Raw genomic sequence first — 15,871 nt, 5'->3', positions numbered from 1 at the left:
TCAGGAACCAAACAGTCTTAGATACAATTATCATATCTTCATAACTTGAAGTCATTCCAAAGTAAAATGTTGAGAAAGTAGCACCTACAAAGGGAAAGTACCTTTGGCACTGATTGTACAAATTCCATAGGCAAAATTCCATGGAGAAGAAAGGTTGAAAAATCAACTAATAACTTCTAAGGGTTCTATTATTTACTTTCCAATAAGGACATGATTTGATATCAGTCACAAAATGTACTCAAAAGAAAACCTAACCACAGAATCAAAATAGATGCCTATCAGCTGTGAGAACTGCCAAGAAAGCTATTAGGCCAGTGATTTCTATAGTGATGGACTCCACCTCCCTAAAGGGAGATGTGGCATGGTTCCTCCTTCTGGGGCTGGGAAGGTGGTGCAGCTGGTGGGAGGTCCAGGGGACAGTGTCCTAGTGGAGGAGACTTGTTGACACAAGGATTAGTGGATTAGCTTTGGCACACATCCTGGTTTAAAACTCTCCCTTTACTGTTCAGAGACTCAGATGGTATAAAAGCAAACCCAGGCTCTCCTGGACCAGTACTAACGGCATGGCAAGACTTACTCTCCTCACAGGTAAGATGCAATGAGAAATGGAGCCTTGGCCTCACCTGATTTCTCTTTCTCTCAGGATCTGACAACCATGAGGCAGTCTTTATGTGAGGCATCTATGTTTTTCCATTTTTGATCATTTCAAATTTTCATGGTCCTGAAAAAAAGGCTCACTTTCTTCCAGTGCTTGTCTATCTTTTTTTATCTTTGGCTGGGTTCCGTTTTCTCCTCTCCTCTTCACTCAGCACCTAATTGGAATTGCATTATGTTTATTGACATGCTCATGTCTGACAAGATGCTTTTTCAGGGGAGAAAATCAGTAGGAAATGAGATAATATTGCTATGAAAGTTGTCTTTGTTCTATTATTCTTTATTTCTCTTTTGTACTCTATAATCCTATTGAGTCCATGAGGTACATTTAAAATGTGGCTCTTAGAATTGCAATCATTACAAGTAGTGGTTGATAGTTGTTCAGAGCCAAGTCATATGCAGAATTTTTGTGGTGGTTGTGGTACCAGGTATTGGACCCAGGTGTGCTTAACCACTGAGTCACAACCCCAATCCGTTTTTTAAAATTTATTTTTAATTTAGAGAAAGGGTCTACACTATTTTCTAAGTTGCTTAGGGCCTCACTAAGTTGCTGAGGCTGGCTTTGAACTCATGATCCTCCTGCTTCAGCCTCTCCAGTTGCGTGGAATGAGAGGTATAGGCCATCACAACTGGCCTGGCAGAATTTATTAGTTTCTCTAAAGCTGTGATTTACAATCTTTACAAAGACTTAAGACCTTTTCCAAATCAAACCTAAAGTTCTTCTCTTGCTGGATGGTTAAAAAAAAAAAAACAGAAAAAAAAACCCTTAAGACCCAATAGACACTGAATTCCCTGTTTTAAAGGATGCCTGATACCTGCACTGTACAGGGCTATACTCACCTCAGCTCAAGAAGATGGGGAATTTGTGGATGTGCAGTTATTGAGTAATTGAGTATGGGGTTGCTGTCAGACAGCGCATCTTTCATAGACAGTAGCCACATCTTGGCAATTGTGAATAATACCACAATGAATATGGTAGTGCCAATCTCTCTTCAATAATACTCTTTTCTGAAACAGAAGGTAGAAGAAGGAAACATGGCCATTTTTTTTATTAAGTTATCAAAGAGTAGGTCTTGTGGTGTGTTTATTGAAAGGACTGTCCTCTGGCATAGGCATCCAGTTACACTAAGTGTAAAAATCTATGGTAAATAGGATTGCACCCAAGGCCTCAGAATTAGATTCTCCAGGATACAGATAATAGATTCAGAATAAGTGGGTTTTTCTCTCTCTCTCTCTCTTTAGGACTGGCCCTTCTGCTCAATGTTCAGCTGGGTAAGTCAGTGACTCTGTTTTACTCTTCACAAAATCTTTTCCTACTAAACATCTTGAATCCCCAAGAATATCATCAATGAGGTGCATATTGATAATGCAATTGTCTGTTTAAATGTGATTTCAAAAATATATCCCAGCATTACTTTTTTTGAAAAAATATATGTTGGGATAAATCATACTACAGAAAGAGATGGGTTGCTTTAGGGAGAGCATACTGTTCGGGGTTGGCTGTCCCTCATATCCTCCTCAGCACAACCACCAGATAGTTATAAACTGGCATTCACTGGGCTAGGTAGGACTACTGGGAATCTTTTCTTTCTTTTTCTTTTTATTCTGATTTGTTATATATGGCAGCAGAATGCATTATAATTCATATTTCACATATAGAGCACATTTTTTCATCTCTGGTTGTACACAAAATAGAATCACACCATCGTGTCTTCATACATGTTCTTCTCAGCAAAAGAAACAGTCAGAGAGATGAATAGAAAGCCAACATTTTGGGAGCAAATTTTTATCACATGCAAATCAGATAGAGCACTAATCTCTAGCACATATAAACAACTCAAAAATATTAACACCAAAACAACCCCAAATAGCCCAATCAATAAATGGGCCCAGGAACTGAACAGATACTTCTCAGAAGATGATATTCAATCAATCAACAAATATATGAAAAACTGTTCAACATCTCTAGCAATTAGAGAAATCCAAATCAAAACTACTCTAAAATTTCATCTCACTCCAGTCAGAATGGCAGCTATTAGGATACAGACAACAATAACGGTTGGTAAGGATGTGGGGGAAAAGGCACACTCATACATTGCTGGTGGGACTGCACATTGGTGGAAAGCAGTATGGAGATTCCTTGGAAAACTGGGAATGGAACCACCATTTGAACCAGCTATGCCACTGAGCATCTTTTCTTAGATTTCTAAGCTAACCCAAGATCTCACAATGACTCTGTCATAGTAATAATAGCCAACTACAGATCAGTTACTCGTTCCTCAGTTGGCATCTTTGGACTCATCTGTAGGTGCTGTTCATACCCGTCACCACCAGACAGAGATCAGGCAGCTGAGGCACAGGAGGGAAAAAGACAAGGGCCAATACTCACTGCACAGTTCAGCAGCACCTAAGCCAGGACATTGCCTTTCCTCTCTACAACCCACAGGTTCCAGCTACCAGCTGACATGCTACTTCACCAACTGGGCCCAGTACCGTCCAGGCCTGGGGAAATTTATGCCTGATAACATCGACCCCTGCCTGTGTACTCACCTCATCTATGCCTTTGCTGGGATGAAGGACAACCAGATCACCACCATTGAATGGAATGATGTCACTCTCTACCAAGCTTTCAATGGCCTGAAAAATAAGTAAGAGGTTTTGTGCTATTTGTCTCTCCATGCCTGGCTCATATCACTTAATTTGGGCTACTTTGGTGGGCCAATAGTTAACAAACATCAGTGTTTCTTAAATGTAATTCAGTCAATTAGCTTGAGGTGGACCAAGACAATACATATTGTTTTCCTTTTCAATTGACAACATTGTGTGCATTTATTGTGCAAAACACAAAGCTTTGAAATATGTGTACACTGCAGAAAGGCTCAGTTGAGTTGATTAACATAGGCATTGTCTCACATACTTAATTTTTTTTTGTTGTTAAGAACATTTAAAATCCACTCTCTTGGTGATTTTCAAAACACTGTACATTGTTACGAACCATAATCCCACACTGTACAATGGTGTTTTCTTGAACTGGCTTCTCCTGCCTCACTGAAATTTTCTATCCTTTGACCAACATCTCCAGGAATTCCCCACCTCCATCTGGCCCCTGGTAACCACCATTCTACTTTCTTCTTTTATGAGTAGAAGGTTTTTTTCTATTCCACTTGTAAGTGAACTTTTGGGTTATTTTTCTCTCCATGCCTGGCTCATATCACTTAATTCAACACTTCTATTTTCGCCCAGGTTGTTGTAAATGAGAGACTCATTCTTTTTATGGCTGAATAGCATTTCACTGTGTATATATTACAAATTTTTGTTTATCCACTCTTACACTGATGGACACCTGGGTTGATTCCTCATCAGGACTATTGTGAATAATGCCACAATTAATAGGTAGTTCCAATATCTCTTCAAGATATTGATTTCATGTCCTTTGGGTAGAAACCTGGTAATGAGATTGCTGGATCATATGGTAGTTCTATTTGTAACTTTTTTTAGGAGCCTTCATACTGTTTTCCATAATGACTATTACTTTACATTCCCACATAATGGTGTACAAAAGTTTCTCTTTATTCCACATCTTTGACAAAACACTGATTATCTTTCATATTTTTGATAATGGCTATTATAAGAAGAGTGAGGTGGTGGCTCCTTGTGGTTTTCATTGGCATTTCTCAGATGATTGGTGATGTCAAGTGTCTTTCCACATATCCATTAGCCTTTTTTTTTTCTTTTGAGAAAGGTCTATTCAGGCTGTTTAATAAAGTTATTTGTTTTCTCCCTACTGAATTGCTCTGAGCTCCTTATATATTTGAAATATTAGCTCTTATCAATGTTTGGTTTACAAATATTTCCTCCCATTCCATAGGTTGTCTCTCCACTCTGTTACTCCTCACTCTGATTGGTTCCTTTGTTGTGCAAAGGCTTTAGGTTAATGCCACCCATTTGTTAATATTTGCATTTGCTGCCTAAGCTTTTGAAGTTACATTGAAAAAAAAAATCATCATCCAGACCATTGTCATGAAGCTTTCCCCTGTGTTTTCTTCTAGTATTTTTGCAGTTTCAAGTCTTAAATCTTTAAACCACTTTGTGCACATGTTTTATATGGTGTGAAATAAGGATCCAATTTCATTCTTCTGCTTGTGGATAGGATTCTGCACTTCCAGCAAACACTTCCTAGATGATGCTGATGCTTCTGGTTCCAGAGATACACATTAAATAGCAAGTACATAGACAAAAATAGTACCTACCTTGCCTGCTCTGGTACACATTCAGAAAATATGGGTTCAATTTCTTAAGTGCCCCACTGTTGTGTGTGTGTGTGTGTGTATACGCACATGCATGTATGTATGTCCCAGAAAGCTAAAAACCATCTTGGCTACTTGCATCAGGAAGCAATGGGTAGAGAATTACTAACCTTTAGACACTTTTGAGCCCAAGAATGAGAAGGGCTTCCTACTACCTTGTAGTTAAGAGTTTTCACTCAGTTTAATCATATCTGAGATAAGGAAGACTTCAAGAAATTGCTACCATCAGCAATAACACTACAGTGATTGCAAATACTAGAATTTAATTGTTATTAATTACAGTAGAAAGTAAACTCCTTTAGATTATTGTTTCTGCAGTGTTGCCCATGGATTACGTCCATCAGTATTCCATGTTAACACTTCCTATAAATGCCTACCTCATTACAACTGAAGCACAATCTCTGGGAAAAGGACTATAAACCTGGAATGTTAATGTCCTCCTCTACTCTTGCACTGGATTCTCATGTAAACTTATGTTTGAGAAGCACTATTCCAGAAAATGTCATTCCAAGCCTATGAATTTGTATTAATTATCATAGAGGCTGAGGATGTAATTATGCTCAAGCAACATTTATCATTTTATCGGATGGAATAGATAACACATATAAATGTATCACATATAGCTGATACATGTTTTTTCGTTATTAATTTATTTTTATGTGGTGCTGCAGATCAAACCTCACACATGCAAGGCAAGTGTTCTACCATTGAGCCACAATCCGACACCCTTGCGGATACATTCTTTGAAAAAGAAAAATGTTCCACATGCCTATGATCTCATCAAGACAATGAAGCAGGGAGGATTACTGGTTCAAAGCCAGCCTGAGAGACTTAGCAAGATAGATCCTATCAAAATAAAATGAAAAAGGGGTTGGGACAGAGCTCAGTGGCAGGCAGAAGGAAGACTGAGATAGTATGTGGAAGGCCCTGGGTTCAATTCTCAGTATCACACACACACACACACACACACACACACACACACACACACGCATGCACACACACACTTCATAGTTTAGATTTCCTTTAAGAACCCTGAGCACATTTATGATGATAACAACATGAAGAAATTTTCTGAAGAAAGTATTCAGTACTAGAGGAAAAGTGTTCTATATAGTAATCAGAGAATAGGAGCAAGACCCATACTAAAGACAACAATGTAATTTTAAAAGAGGCACTTCTATATTTTGAAATTTCTTTTTATTTTTTTGTCTTTTGCTTTAAAGGAACAGCCAACTGAAAACTCTCCTAGCCATTGGAGGCTGGAACTTTGGAACTGCCCTGTAAGTCCTCTCTGAAGAGCCTGTTGTCCATTTGTTATTGGAACAAGTTAGCCCAATGTGATCTCTGTCCCTTTAAGCTTCACAATCTAAGGCAGAGACTGAAGGATGCACATTGAACAAATATGCTAACTTGATAGCTTACTTTCCCAGAATGTCAATATTTATTAAGTAGAACGTACTTGATTTCATACATTTAAATTTGGTTGGATATTCTGGGATCCTATCCATAGGTTTAATTATCTGCTTCCATAATGATCTTCCAGTAGTATAGACCTGAGGAAAATCCTGTAGAACTTCTATTTGTCTCCTGGGTAAAGAAAAGAGAAAGTCATGCACATAAGCAAGAAGACTCCTTTTAGGACACATGAATTTGGGGAACTATTTAGACATAGAACACAGTGAGCTTAACACCCAGGAATTCAAAGCATCAAGGATAGTTTGAGAGAAAGATTAGAGCAAGAGAATAACAGAATAAAGGGAACACCAAGACACCATAGCTTGGAAGAGTAGTGGTGACAGAGGATGCCCAGGAGAAAACGAGGAGCATACATGCCTCTGGGATAGGGGTCCTGGTGAAGTCTGAGGCAGAAATCGAGGAATCCACTTTTTATGTTCCAATGTGTTGAGACCATGAGGCCATGTCCTGCTTTTTTGGTGTCTCCCTCAGTTTCTCCACCATGGTTTCCACTCCTGAGAACCGCCAGACTTTCATTACGTCAGTCATCACGTTCCTGCGGCAGTACGGGTTTGATGGGCTGGACTTGGACTGGGAGTACCCTGGGTCTCGTGGGAGCCCCCCTCAAGATAAACATCTCTTCACGGTCCTGGTGCAGGTGAGGAAGGGAGAAATAGTCTCTTTAGCCCTAGATAATTGAAATCTCTTGTTTCCAAGGAGAATTGGATAGCTGCATAAAGAAGATAACCTTAATTTAGAATTATAGGATTTTAGCATTGCAAAGATTCCTAGATGCCATGCATTCATATGTCAACAGCTTTTGAAAACAATAACTGTATGGGCAATAGGTGCCAGACATTCCCCTATATCATGTGTTAAGATCGTAATTCTTTTCATCATCACCTGTACTCTACAATACAGATACTATAACTATGATAATATTTATTTTACAGATGAGCAACAAAGACATAGAGAGGTTATAATAAACTTTTCCAAGATCACACAACTCATGTCATAAACTCCTACATCCTGGGGCTAGAGAGTCCACCACTTTTAAGAGTCACACTAGATTAAGCTGCCTTTTATTACTGAGCACAAACATGCTCTTGGTTTTAAAGCCCACAGAATCTGAGGTGGAAGACTTAAACCTAACCAACAATTACAGTAATTTTGAAAATGCCATGATAAACTTCCACAGAGTGTAAAAGTAACAGAGAGAAGCTGCCTAAGTCTGCTCTGGACCCCAAATCAGAAAGCTCATCTTAGATAAAGTGATGCTTCCTTTAAAACAAAACAAAACCCATGTAAGCCAACTAAGTGAGCACAGGGCAGGCAGAAATGAAGACATGGAGACCCATGTGGGCCAGTGGTGAGTGCTGGACTGTGAGGCTGCTCAGATCCCAGACTCAGATCATGTGGGGACTTCATATTAATACAAAGAATTGGAGTTTACCCTCAAGGCAATGGGGTAGCTTTGAAGGATTTTAAATAGTAAAGAAATATAATACAAATGAGCTTGGGAAAGGCTGCTCTGGCTTTAACCCTGGAGGATGATGTGGAAGGAGGTGAGGAGGAAGGGTCAGGGTTAGACATCTGTTGAAGTGAACCAAGCAGGAGATGAGGAATGCCCAACAATGTCTGGACACCCAGGAAAGAAGGCTGTATTCAATGTGTGTAAAGATGATGAAATCAACCGGAATTAGGGACCAACCACAAGTAGATATGTAAGAGAAATCTCAGTTTTCTGCTTTGAGGACTGGTTTGATTGTGGTGCTATTATCTAAGATGGTAACTACAGGGAGAAGCTTAGATTTGCAGTAAGAACAAGGACTGATTAACAAGAGTGGGAGGTATCTGGAATGCCCAGCTGGTGTTGGAAGAACACCTATCTGGAGTGCAGGGCAAAGATGTGATAGAGTGTGCCAAAGCCATCAGCAAGGGTAGATGATCACCAAGAAAATGAATGGAATGATGATAGTCGGGGACTAAGCATGCTTTGGAGATTTAATCTCTCCAAAACAGACATTTTACTCCATATATCAGATTGTCAGCCATATTGTGAAGAGTTTCAGTGTTAAGTAGCTCACTACCTGAAGTCAGTTTACTTATTCATTACACAGGTCTGATGATCAGAGCTAGCATCTTTCTTCTTAGCTGGAACATGCCTCCAGTCATATAGTATAATGTCCCATTATCAGGTCTTCAGTTCAGTGGTCTGCCCACTGAAACAACAAAGAACAAAACATCACGATTTGCCATACATGAGTTCAATATTTCAAGACAGCAATAAAATCCTGCCTACGATTTCTCTTCTTCCAGTTAAATGACCTGCTTCCTTCAACCGATAGCCACGTGACAATTTTCAGAGAAACTCCTCTGGAATACACTCTGGCACACCCACATAATGCAATTATTATAGCTGAGCGCAGTACTGCAAATTAGATTAGAGTCACACAAAATAGAGATGAAAAGTCTCTAGCCCTGAATGGGTGTCTCTCATGTAGCAGTTACCACCTTCCTGATTGGCCAATTTAGCATTTCATTTGATGGGGTGTCCAGGCTTATAAAGTAGTTTACCCATAGAACAAATGGAAGCAAATTTCTATACTGCTAAAAACTGGAGGTTACTATAGCAACTGTAATTTCCCAGTGTAATGATACACCTGGAGCTCCAACTAGTCACCTAAAACCCAGGCTGTGGTCATGAACTGCCTACTAACTTTCTCTGAGATTTAGAGAAATTGTCTAATGCTATGGATATTAGATGTCTATAAAGTTGATTAATACCATCTAACCTATCAACTTTGATCAGGGATGTTGATAGAATAAATTAAGACAAAATATGTGAAACAGTTAGAAAAAGAAAAATGTAGTAAATATACTTGATTGACAGTTAAGGAGTGGAAATCAGCTCATATGTGACCTAATATATCCTATAATTCTGTAGGAAATTCGTGAAGCTTTTGAGGAAGAGGCCAAGAAGACCAATAAGCCCAGGCTGTTGATCACTGCTGCAGTTGCAGGTGGCATCTCCACCATTGAATCTGGCTACGAGATTCCCCAACTGTCCCAGTGAGTGATGTACCTCATCTCAAACTCCTCTAGGTGTCCTTGAGGCAGAGTACCGTTGTTCCTGGTCTGTGTTGTTGTTGAGGGACTTTGTTTAGGAGGCTTTGGAGAGGTGTCTTCTGTTTGCACAGGTATGGGAAATGACCACTGGAGAGTGTTTTAAGTCATTTACCCCACCTCAGGTATCTGGACTACATCCATGTCATGACCTATGACCTCCATGGCTCCTGGGAAGGCTACACTGGAGAGAACAGCCCCCTCTACAAATACCCAACTGAAACTGGAAGCAATGCCTACCTCAATGTGGTAAGTCCCTGCACAGATGCAACTGCAGATCAGAGGTGAATGGAAATCACATGGAGATTCAGGCACAAAATCAGAGTGAATTCCATAAATGTGTCACTTAGACAAAGTCCTCATGATACTGATCATATCTCCACTACATTTCATCAAAATATTTTGGGAAGAAGAAACTAACCCTTCAGTCATTAATCTCATGCAACTTTATAGAACAGAGAACTAACATAACTAAGCCTTGGGTCCTCAGCTGGTTGGATCCTGTAACTAACCCAAGTGCCATTTCAGGATTATGTCATGAAGTACTGGAGGGACAATGGGGCCTCAGCTGAAAAGCTCATCGTTGGATTCCCAACTTATGGACACAACTTCCTTCTGAGAAACCCTTCCGACAATGGAATTGGTGCCCCTACTTCTGGTGCTGGTCCTGCTGGGCCCTACACCAGGCAGGCTGGGTTCTGGGCCTACTATGAGGTGGGTAGTTTGTTCTACACAGTTCTCTGTGAATTCTGTGCACAGTGCTGAATAGTAGTAGGCCTTAGAGCTAAAATATAATGTAATCATGAATGTTCTTTCTGTCTAGTACCTACTTGCTCTGAGCAGTGTTACTCCAAATTCTTAAACGATTTTAATAGCATACTTAATAACTTAATCCACTTAGTAATAAATATCTCTTCAAGCAATCGACTTAATGTCATTTACACTAGCACACAAAGAACAAAATAAATGCATCTCGCATTTTACTGTTGATTGCTCCAATCAAGCTTCCAGAATGGGGACAACATATGAATATCTGAAACACAACTTGAGCTTCCTTACCATAGATAGGTAATTGAGGAAAACCCCATTAGAGACAAGAAAAGAAAGAAAAATCAAAGGTATAAGTGTATAATTTTCCCCCATGGGAATAAATATTTTAAATATTTGAATCTGTTTAATTATTTAAGATCTGTACCTTTCTGAAAAATGGAGCCACTCAAGAATGGGATGCCCCTCAAGACGTGCCCTATGCCTATCAGGGCAATGACTGGATTGGCTATGACAACATCAAGAGCTTCAATATCAAGGTAAGGTCAGCCCTCAGCTATGTGGTGATCCAGCATGGAACCCTAGGGAATCCAAGGACTCCTGTTGTCCTCTGTCCTTACACAGGCTCAGTGGCTTAAGCAGAACAAATTTGGAGGTGCCATGGTCTGGGCCATTGACCTAGATGACTTCACTGGCACTTTCTGCGACCAGGGCAAGTTCCCCCTGATCTCTACCCTGAAGGAAGACCTGGGCCTGCAGAGTGACAGTAAGTGACAGCAGGGGGTACCTGGGTGTATGAATTTTCCTAACTCAGAAGGCAGCCTTGCCATCTGCCCACTGAGTGCACAGGGAGACTTCCCATTTCCTTACACTGTTCTTGCCCAAGTAACAGACAGGTGCGGACATCCTTTCCCAAGACCTGAACTTCCACATCAAGAATTTTATTCTCATGTGGAAAACAAGGCCAACCTGGGTTGTTCTTTACACTGCTAAGTCTTAAGGTTGTGCGAGAACCCACGGAAATTATACTGATCTTCACAGTAAAAACCTGCCTCTACAATCCTTTCTTCAAAGTCTTTCAACCCACCTGGAGAGATCCAACAAGAACTCCTCTCTACTTCTCTTCTGTCTCTAATCTGTCATTGAGGGGACACACCAGCTCTCTAAATTGTTACCAGGTTTTCTCTTAGAGCTTACTTGTTCACCACTTGTACCTCATCCTAAAAAGGTGTTTTATACAGACAAAATGCACTAAGTGTCCTTTCTTAATGACTTTGATGTCATAAGGGATGATAGACTTGCTTTTAGGGGAATTCAGGCTGACTTGACATCATGGCTATTCTGAATTCAGTACGGGGCCCCCTTCTGATGCTCAAGTGGGGGACTCCAAAGCTAACTGCAGCCCATCTCCTGAAACTTGCCCCCCGTTTTCCCCTCTGGACCAGGCCCACTGGTCTGACCTGTGTGCTTTATGTTTCAGGTTGCACAGCCTCTGCTCCCAGTGAGCCAGTCACTACTCCTTCTGGCGGAAATGCAGGTGGGAGCGGGAGCGGGAGCTCTGGTGGCAGCTCTGGGGGCAGTGGATTCTGTGCAGGCAAACCCAATGGCCTGTACCCCGTGGCTGATAACAGAAATGCCTTCTGGAACTGTGTGAATGGTATCACCTACCAGAATAACTGCCAGCAAGGGCTTGTCTTCGACCCCAGCTGTTCATGCTGCAATTGGCCATGAACCTGTCTGTGTCTCAGTCTCCTTTGCTTGTCACAAAGGACATTTTGATTCTCCCTAACATTCTATAATAAAGCCAGCAGTCAAAATTAGTGTTCTTGTTTTAAAATGATTTGGGTGGAAACCTTTTTTAGATGTGATAATACCAGCTGTGCATGGGCTGGAGTGGCCATGGAGAGTGTTTGCCCAAGGGGTGGAACTAACAGCATAGCTGGTTGTCTTCTGTCTGCGTGTGTCCACCTGCAGGGGGCTGCAAGAAGGAAATTTGAGTGCTGGGTGGAGGGTGGGATGAGGGTTTGAAGAAGCTAGGTCTGCTGGGCACAGTGGCACATGCCTGTAATCCCAGAGGCTCAGGAGGCTGAAGCAGAAGGATGATGAGTTCAAAACCAGCCTCAGTTTTTAAAAAGTGAGGTGCTAAGCAACTCATTGAGACCCTGTCCCTAAATAAAATACAAAATAAGGCTGGATATGTGGCTCAGTGGTCGAGTGCCCCTGAGTTCAATACCCAGTACCCTCAACCAACTCCTGCCACCCGCCCCCCCAAAAAAACAACAACAACAACAAAGCAGTAGCAATAGCTATGTCTAGCCTGGTGACCATTACATGGAAAGAGCCAAAGTGACTCCTCTGCAGAGGAATCTGGCATAGACAGGGCATAGGCAGAGCTGCTTGGCTCCCCAGGACCAGGAGGCCAGAGCATTTTCTCCACTTGTATGGAAGACCCAGAGCTGGTCTGAGCAAGATGACTCCAGCAAAGCCACAGAGAAAAGCAAGGATGCAAGATGGAGCAATTGCCTCCTGATGGCTTTCCAACTCCTGATTCTAGCTCCTTCCTGAGACCCAGATGTCTTTCTGTCTTTGGATTCTGTAAAACCTCCCTAAGTATATACTAAACTCTACCCCCAGGTGGGAGAGTCTGGGATATAAGAAGGTCTGGAAGGTGGGATTGAGCAAGTCGATTTTTCTTCCCTCTGTCTCCCTTGTCCAGACCCACTTATCCAGGGTTTGTATTCCCTGGACCAGGTGTTCTCAGCCTTATTCAGATCCAAGGCCTGTTTTAAGGGGGGGAAATATGGTATAATACAGCCTTTGTTAATCTATAATTGACTTCATAGAGAATGTAACCTACCTCACATAATTTCACACACAACTCAATGGGATGCCATGATTGTAATATAGAGGAGAAAAACTCAGAAGACACTATGTGTTTCAGCTTATCAATGCCCAGACATACCAACTGTGGAGGACGGTGAAGTAGTCAGGCTGCTGCCCGACATACTGCACAATGACTACGTCTAGAATTAAGAAGATCGAAAGTCATTTCACACAAGCTGTTCATGGAAATAGAAGAGCCTAGTTTTCAGTGGACTGCAAAACAAAAGCTAGAGTTAAAGAACAAGAACCCTTCCGACTTACTGGTTTCTGATAACAGAAAAAAAAAGCCAAGAGCTTTAACTGAAGCTTTAGCAGAAACAGGGACAGTACCTAGACGAATCATAAACCACTGAAGTCAAAAAGGAGAGGAGGGATGTGAACTTATTGTTCTTGAGGAAACTGTGAATTGGCTAGGACTGCCAAATTTTAAAAAATAAGTTATTTTATTGTTTTATAATATATATCAAAACAGTCTAAATCATAACTGAACACATAGGTGAAATATTCCAGGCAAAAGAGTCCTATTCATATTCCTTATCAGCCTTCTTCACCAAATGTCTCCCCATGTTGCTTTCTAACTGATAGATTATTTTTAATATATCTTTAAAGTTTAAGAAAAGTAAATTGATTTATGCAGTGTGTTGATGTCCATGTCTGAATTACTTCATACAACATTGTGAGATTATATTACTACCTGTGTAGGATTTTGCTCATTGGGGGACTCTTTTGGCTCTGCCCACACAACCCAGCCAATCATTTTAGAGTTCATTGCTATAAAATAGCCATTTATATAAGTATTCTACAATTTGTCTTTGCCATTCTATTGTTTATAGACATTTTTGTTTTTAATTAAGGGATATTTTGATTAATCCTCCTTTTAATATTCTTGTACATCTCTTTTGGGACACAGTATATGCTTTCCTGCTGAGGAAATACCAAGGGTAGAAATTAGTAGGTCTCAGAGATGTTTATGTTCAGCTGTAATAAAGACTGCCAGACAGATTTCCAAAGTGAGCACATTGATTGATTTACAATTCTATTGCTATGGTTTGGATCTGGAATGTTCCCCAAAAGGCTCATGTGTTGAAAGCTTTGTCCTCAGTGCACCAATGTGGGGCTTTTGGAAAGTGGATCTTGAAGGCTCTAACCTCATCTAAATTATCATTCTGAAACAGTTTCAATCCTAAGGAAAAGTTGTAAAAAGAATAAAAAGAAAATTCTTATCCTCTTCACCCAAATTCCTCTATTGAAAAACATTGCTTTGAACTCTTATTTCTCTCTTCCTTTTAATACACTTTTTCTGATGTTGCCTCATTTTTCCTAACAACTTCAACGTCGCCCTCTAATGACTCTCTCCTGCATTGCACTCACAGAACCCTACCAAGTGAAATTCAGCCTCAATACAATTGTGCCATTAATCGCTCTGTTCTAACTGCCAACTGAGCCAATAGTGGGGGTTTCCCGGTCTCATCCAGGATGCCACCCAGGAGTCATGCCACTTTCTATTATCATGTTCCATCCATATCCTTTAATACTGTTTCAATCAGCTTTTTCTGTGCAATGACTAAAAGATCTGACTAGAGCATTTGTAGAGGAGGAAAAGTTTATTGGGAGGCTTACAGTTTCAGAGGTCTCAGCCCACAGACAGCCAGGTCTGCCGCACTCTGGCTGGGCACAATTCACGAGCCACTTGTCAAGCAGAAAGGAACTTCATTTTTAGAACACACACACACACACACACACACACACACACACACACACACACACACAGGGCACCACAGGAGTGCTTCAGGAATTCCCTCAGAGCCCAACTGCCACCACCAGCTTCTGGTGAGCCTCTCAACCCTCCCACTCCTCCCGCTCTTGAGGCCGATTGGCTGGGTTGCTTGGGCAGAGCCAAAAGAGTCCCCCAATGAGCAGCTCCGTGGTCTGAAAGGGCGGGGAAACAGCCCAATGAGCATCACCTCAGAGGAGCCAATCAGCTGGAAGTTTGCTGGGGCCGCTGTGAGCCAATCAGCTGGAAGTTTGCTGGGGCTGCATTGGCTGTGGCTCTCAACACAGATCTATTCCTCAGGGCTCAAGGTGAGGTTGAACATCATGGCAGTAGAGAATGGCAGAGGGAAGCAGCTCATATGAGGGTTAGAAAGGAGAGAGAGAGAGAGAGAGGGAGGGAGGGAGGGGTCTCCTCTTGCCACAAACAAACATATACCCCAAAGCCACACCCTAATTCCCACCTCCTCCAACCACATTCACTCTATCACTTAGTTACTACTCAGTTAATCCCTAGTAGGGGATTAATTCACTGACTGGGTTAAGACTCTCACAACTCAATCATTTCTCCTCTGAACCTTCTTGCATTGTCTCACACGTGAGCTTTTGGGGGACTCCTCACATCCACACCATAACAGATGCAAAATATTTTCTCAGCCTTTCTTTTCCTTCCTATCTTAAAGAACTATCAGTAGAAGGATCAGATTGTGGGGCCTGGTTGAATCAATCCAAAATCCAGGCAGGCAACAAGAAAGGGAAAACCAAGGGTAGGCTGAGTCCCTCCACGGTCTGAAATTGTAGTCCAGGGTGGAACCTATTCTTCTCTACCTCTGCTGTCTCTTCAGCACTACTTTGAAAGCCTTCCTATTGTTGAAATCATGCCATCCAGATTGTATACAAAGTAATAT

At 41.2% G+C, this 15,871-nt stretch overlaps 2 protein-coding genes across 6 annotated transcripts in view; both read left to right on the top strand.

Moving 5' to 3' along the window:
• Window positions 1-482: 482 nt before the first annotated feature.
• Chia (chitinase acidic) lies at window positions 483-12,130 on the top strand. The gene is made up of 11 exons (XM_078027000.1): window positions 483-588; window positions 1,897-1,926; window positions 3,101-3,302; window positions 6,185-6,241; window positions 6,909-7,074; window positions 9,364-9,488; window positions 9,668-9,791; window positions 10,071-10,256; window positions 10,730-10,849; window positions 10,935-11,076; window positions 11,791-12,130. Exons 1-11 carry the CDS (start codon window positions 564-566, stop codon window positions 12,039-12,041), a joined length of 1,428 nt encoding a protein of 475 aa, XP_077883126.1. The 5' UTR covers window positions 483-563; the 3' UTR covers window positions 12,042-12,130.
• A 3,008-nt stretch (window positions 12,131-15,138) lies between these two features.
• The window catches only part of LOC144368244 (uncharacterized), a 37,276-nt gene continuing 36,543 nt past the window's right edge, over window positions 15,139-15,871 (top strand). For 2 of the 5 annotated variants that reach the window (XR_013428026.1, XM_078026997.1), the window contains exon 1: window positions 15,139-15,275. Coding sequence is in view for 1 of the 5 variants with exons in the window: in XM_078026997.1 (XP_077883123.1) it covers window positions 15,147-15,275 (129 nt within the window). In the remaining 4 variants the exon portion in view is untranslated. The remainder of the gene's footprint in view (window positions 15,276-15,871) is intronic. The other 3 variants (XR_013428025.1, XR_013428027.1, XR_013428024.1) reach the window with 2 other exon arrangements.

The sequence above is a fragment of the Ictidomys tridecemlineatus genome, chromosome 11 (assembly GCF_052094955.1).
Source record: "Ictidomys tridecemlineatus isolate mIctTri1 chromosome 11, mIctTri1.hap1, whole genome shotgun sequence".
NCBI classification, from domain to species: domain Eukaryota; kingdom Metazoa; phylum Chordata; class Mammalia; order Rodentia; family Sciuridae; genus Ictidomys; species Ictidomys tridecemlineatus.
The sequence above is the reverse complement of the archived record's forward strand: the minus strand, read 5'-3'. Positions and strand labels throughout refer to the sequence as shown.

Bases quoted from the DNA above. Each gene is read 5' to 3' on its own strand.
- Chia (XM_078027000.1), top strand. From the start codon at position 564: ATGGCAAGACTTACTCTCCTCACAG. The intron at 10,257-10,729 runs GTGGGTAGTTTG...TAATTATTTAAG, and splicing joins GGTTCTGGGCCTACTATGAG to ATCTGTACCTTTCTGAAAAA. The intron at 11,077-11,790 runs GTAAGTGACAGC...TTTATGTTTCAG, and splicing joins CCTGGGCCTGCAGAGTGACA to GTTGCACAGCCTCTGCTCCC.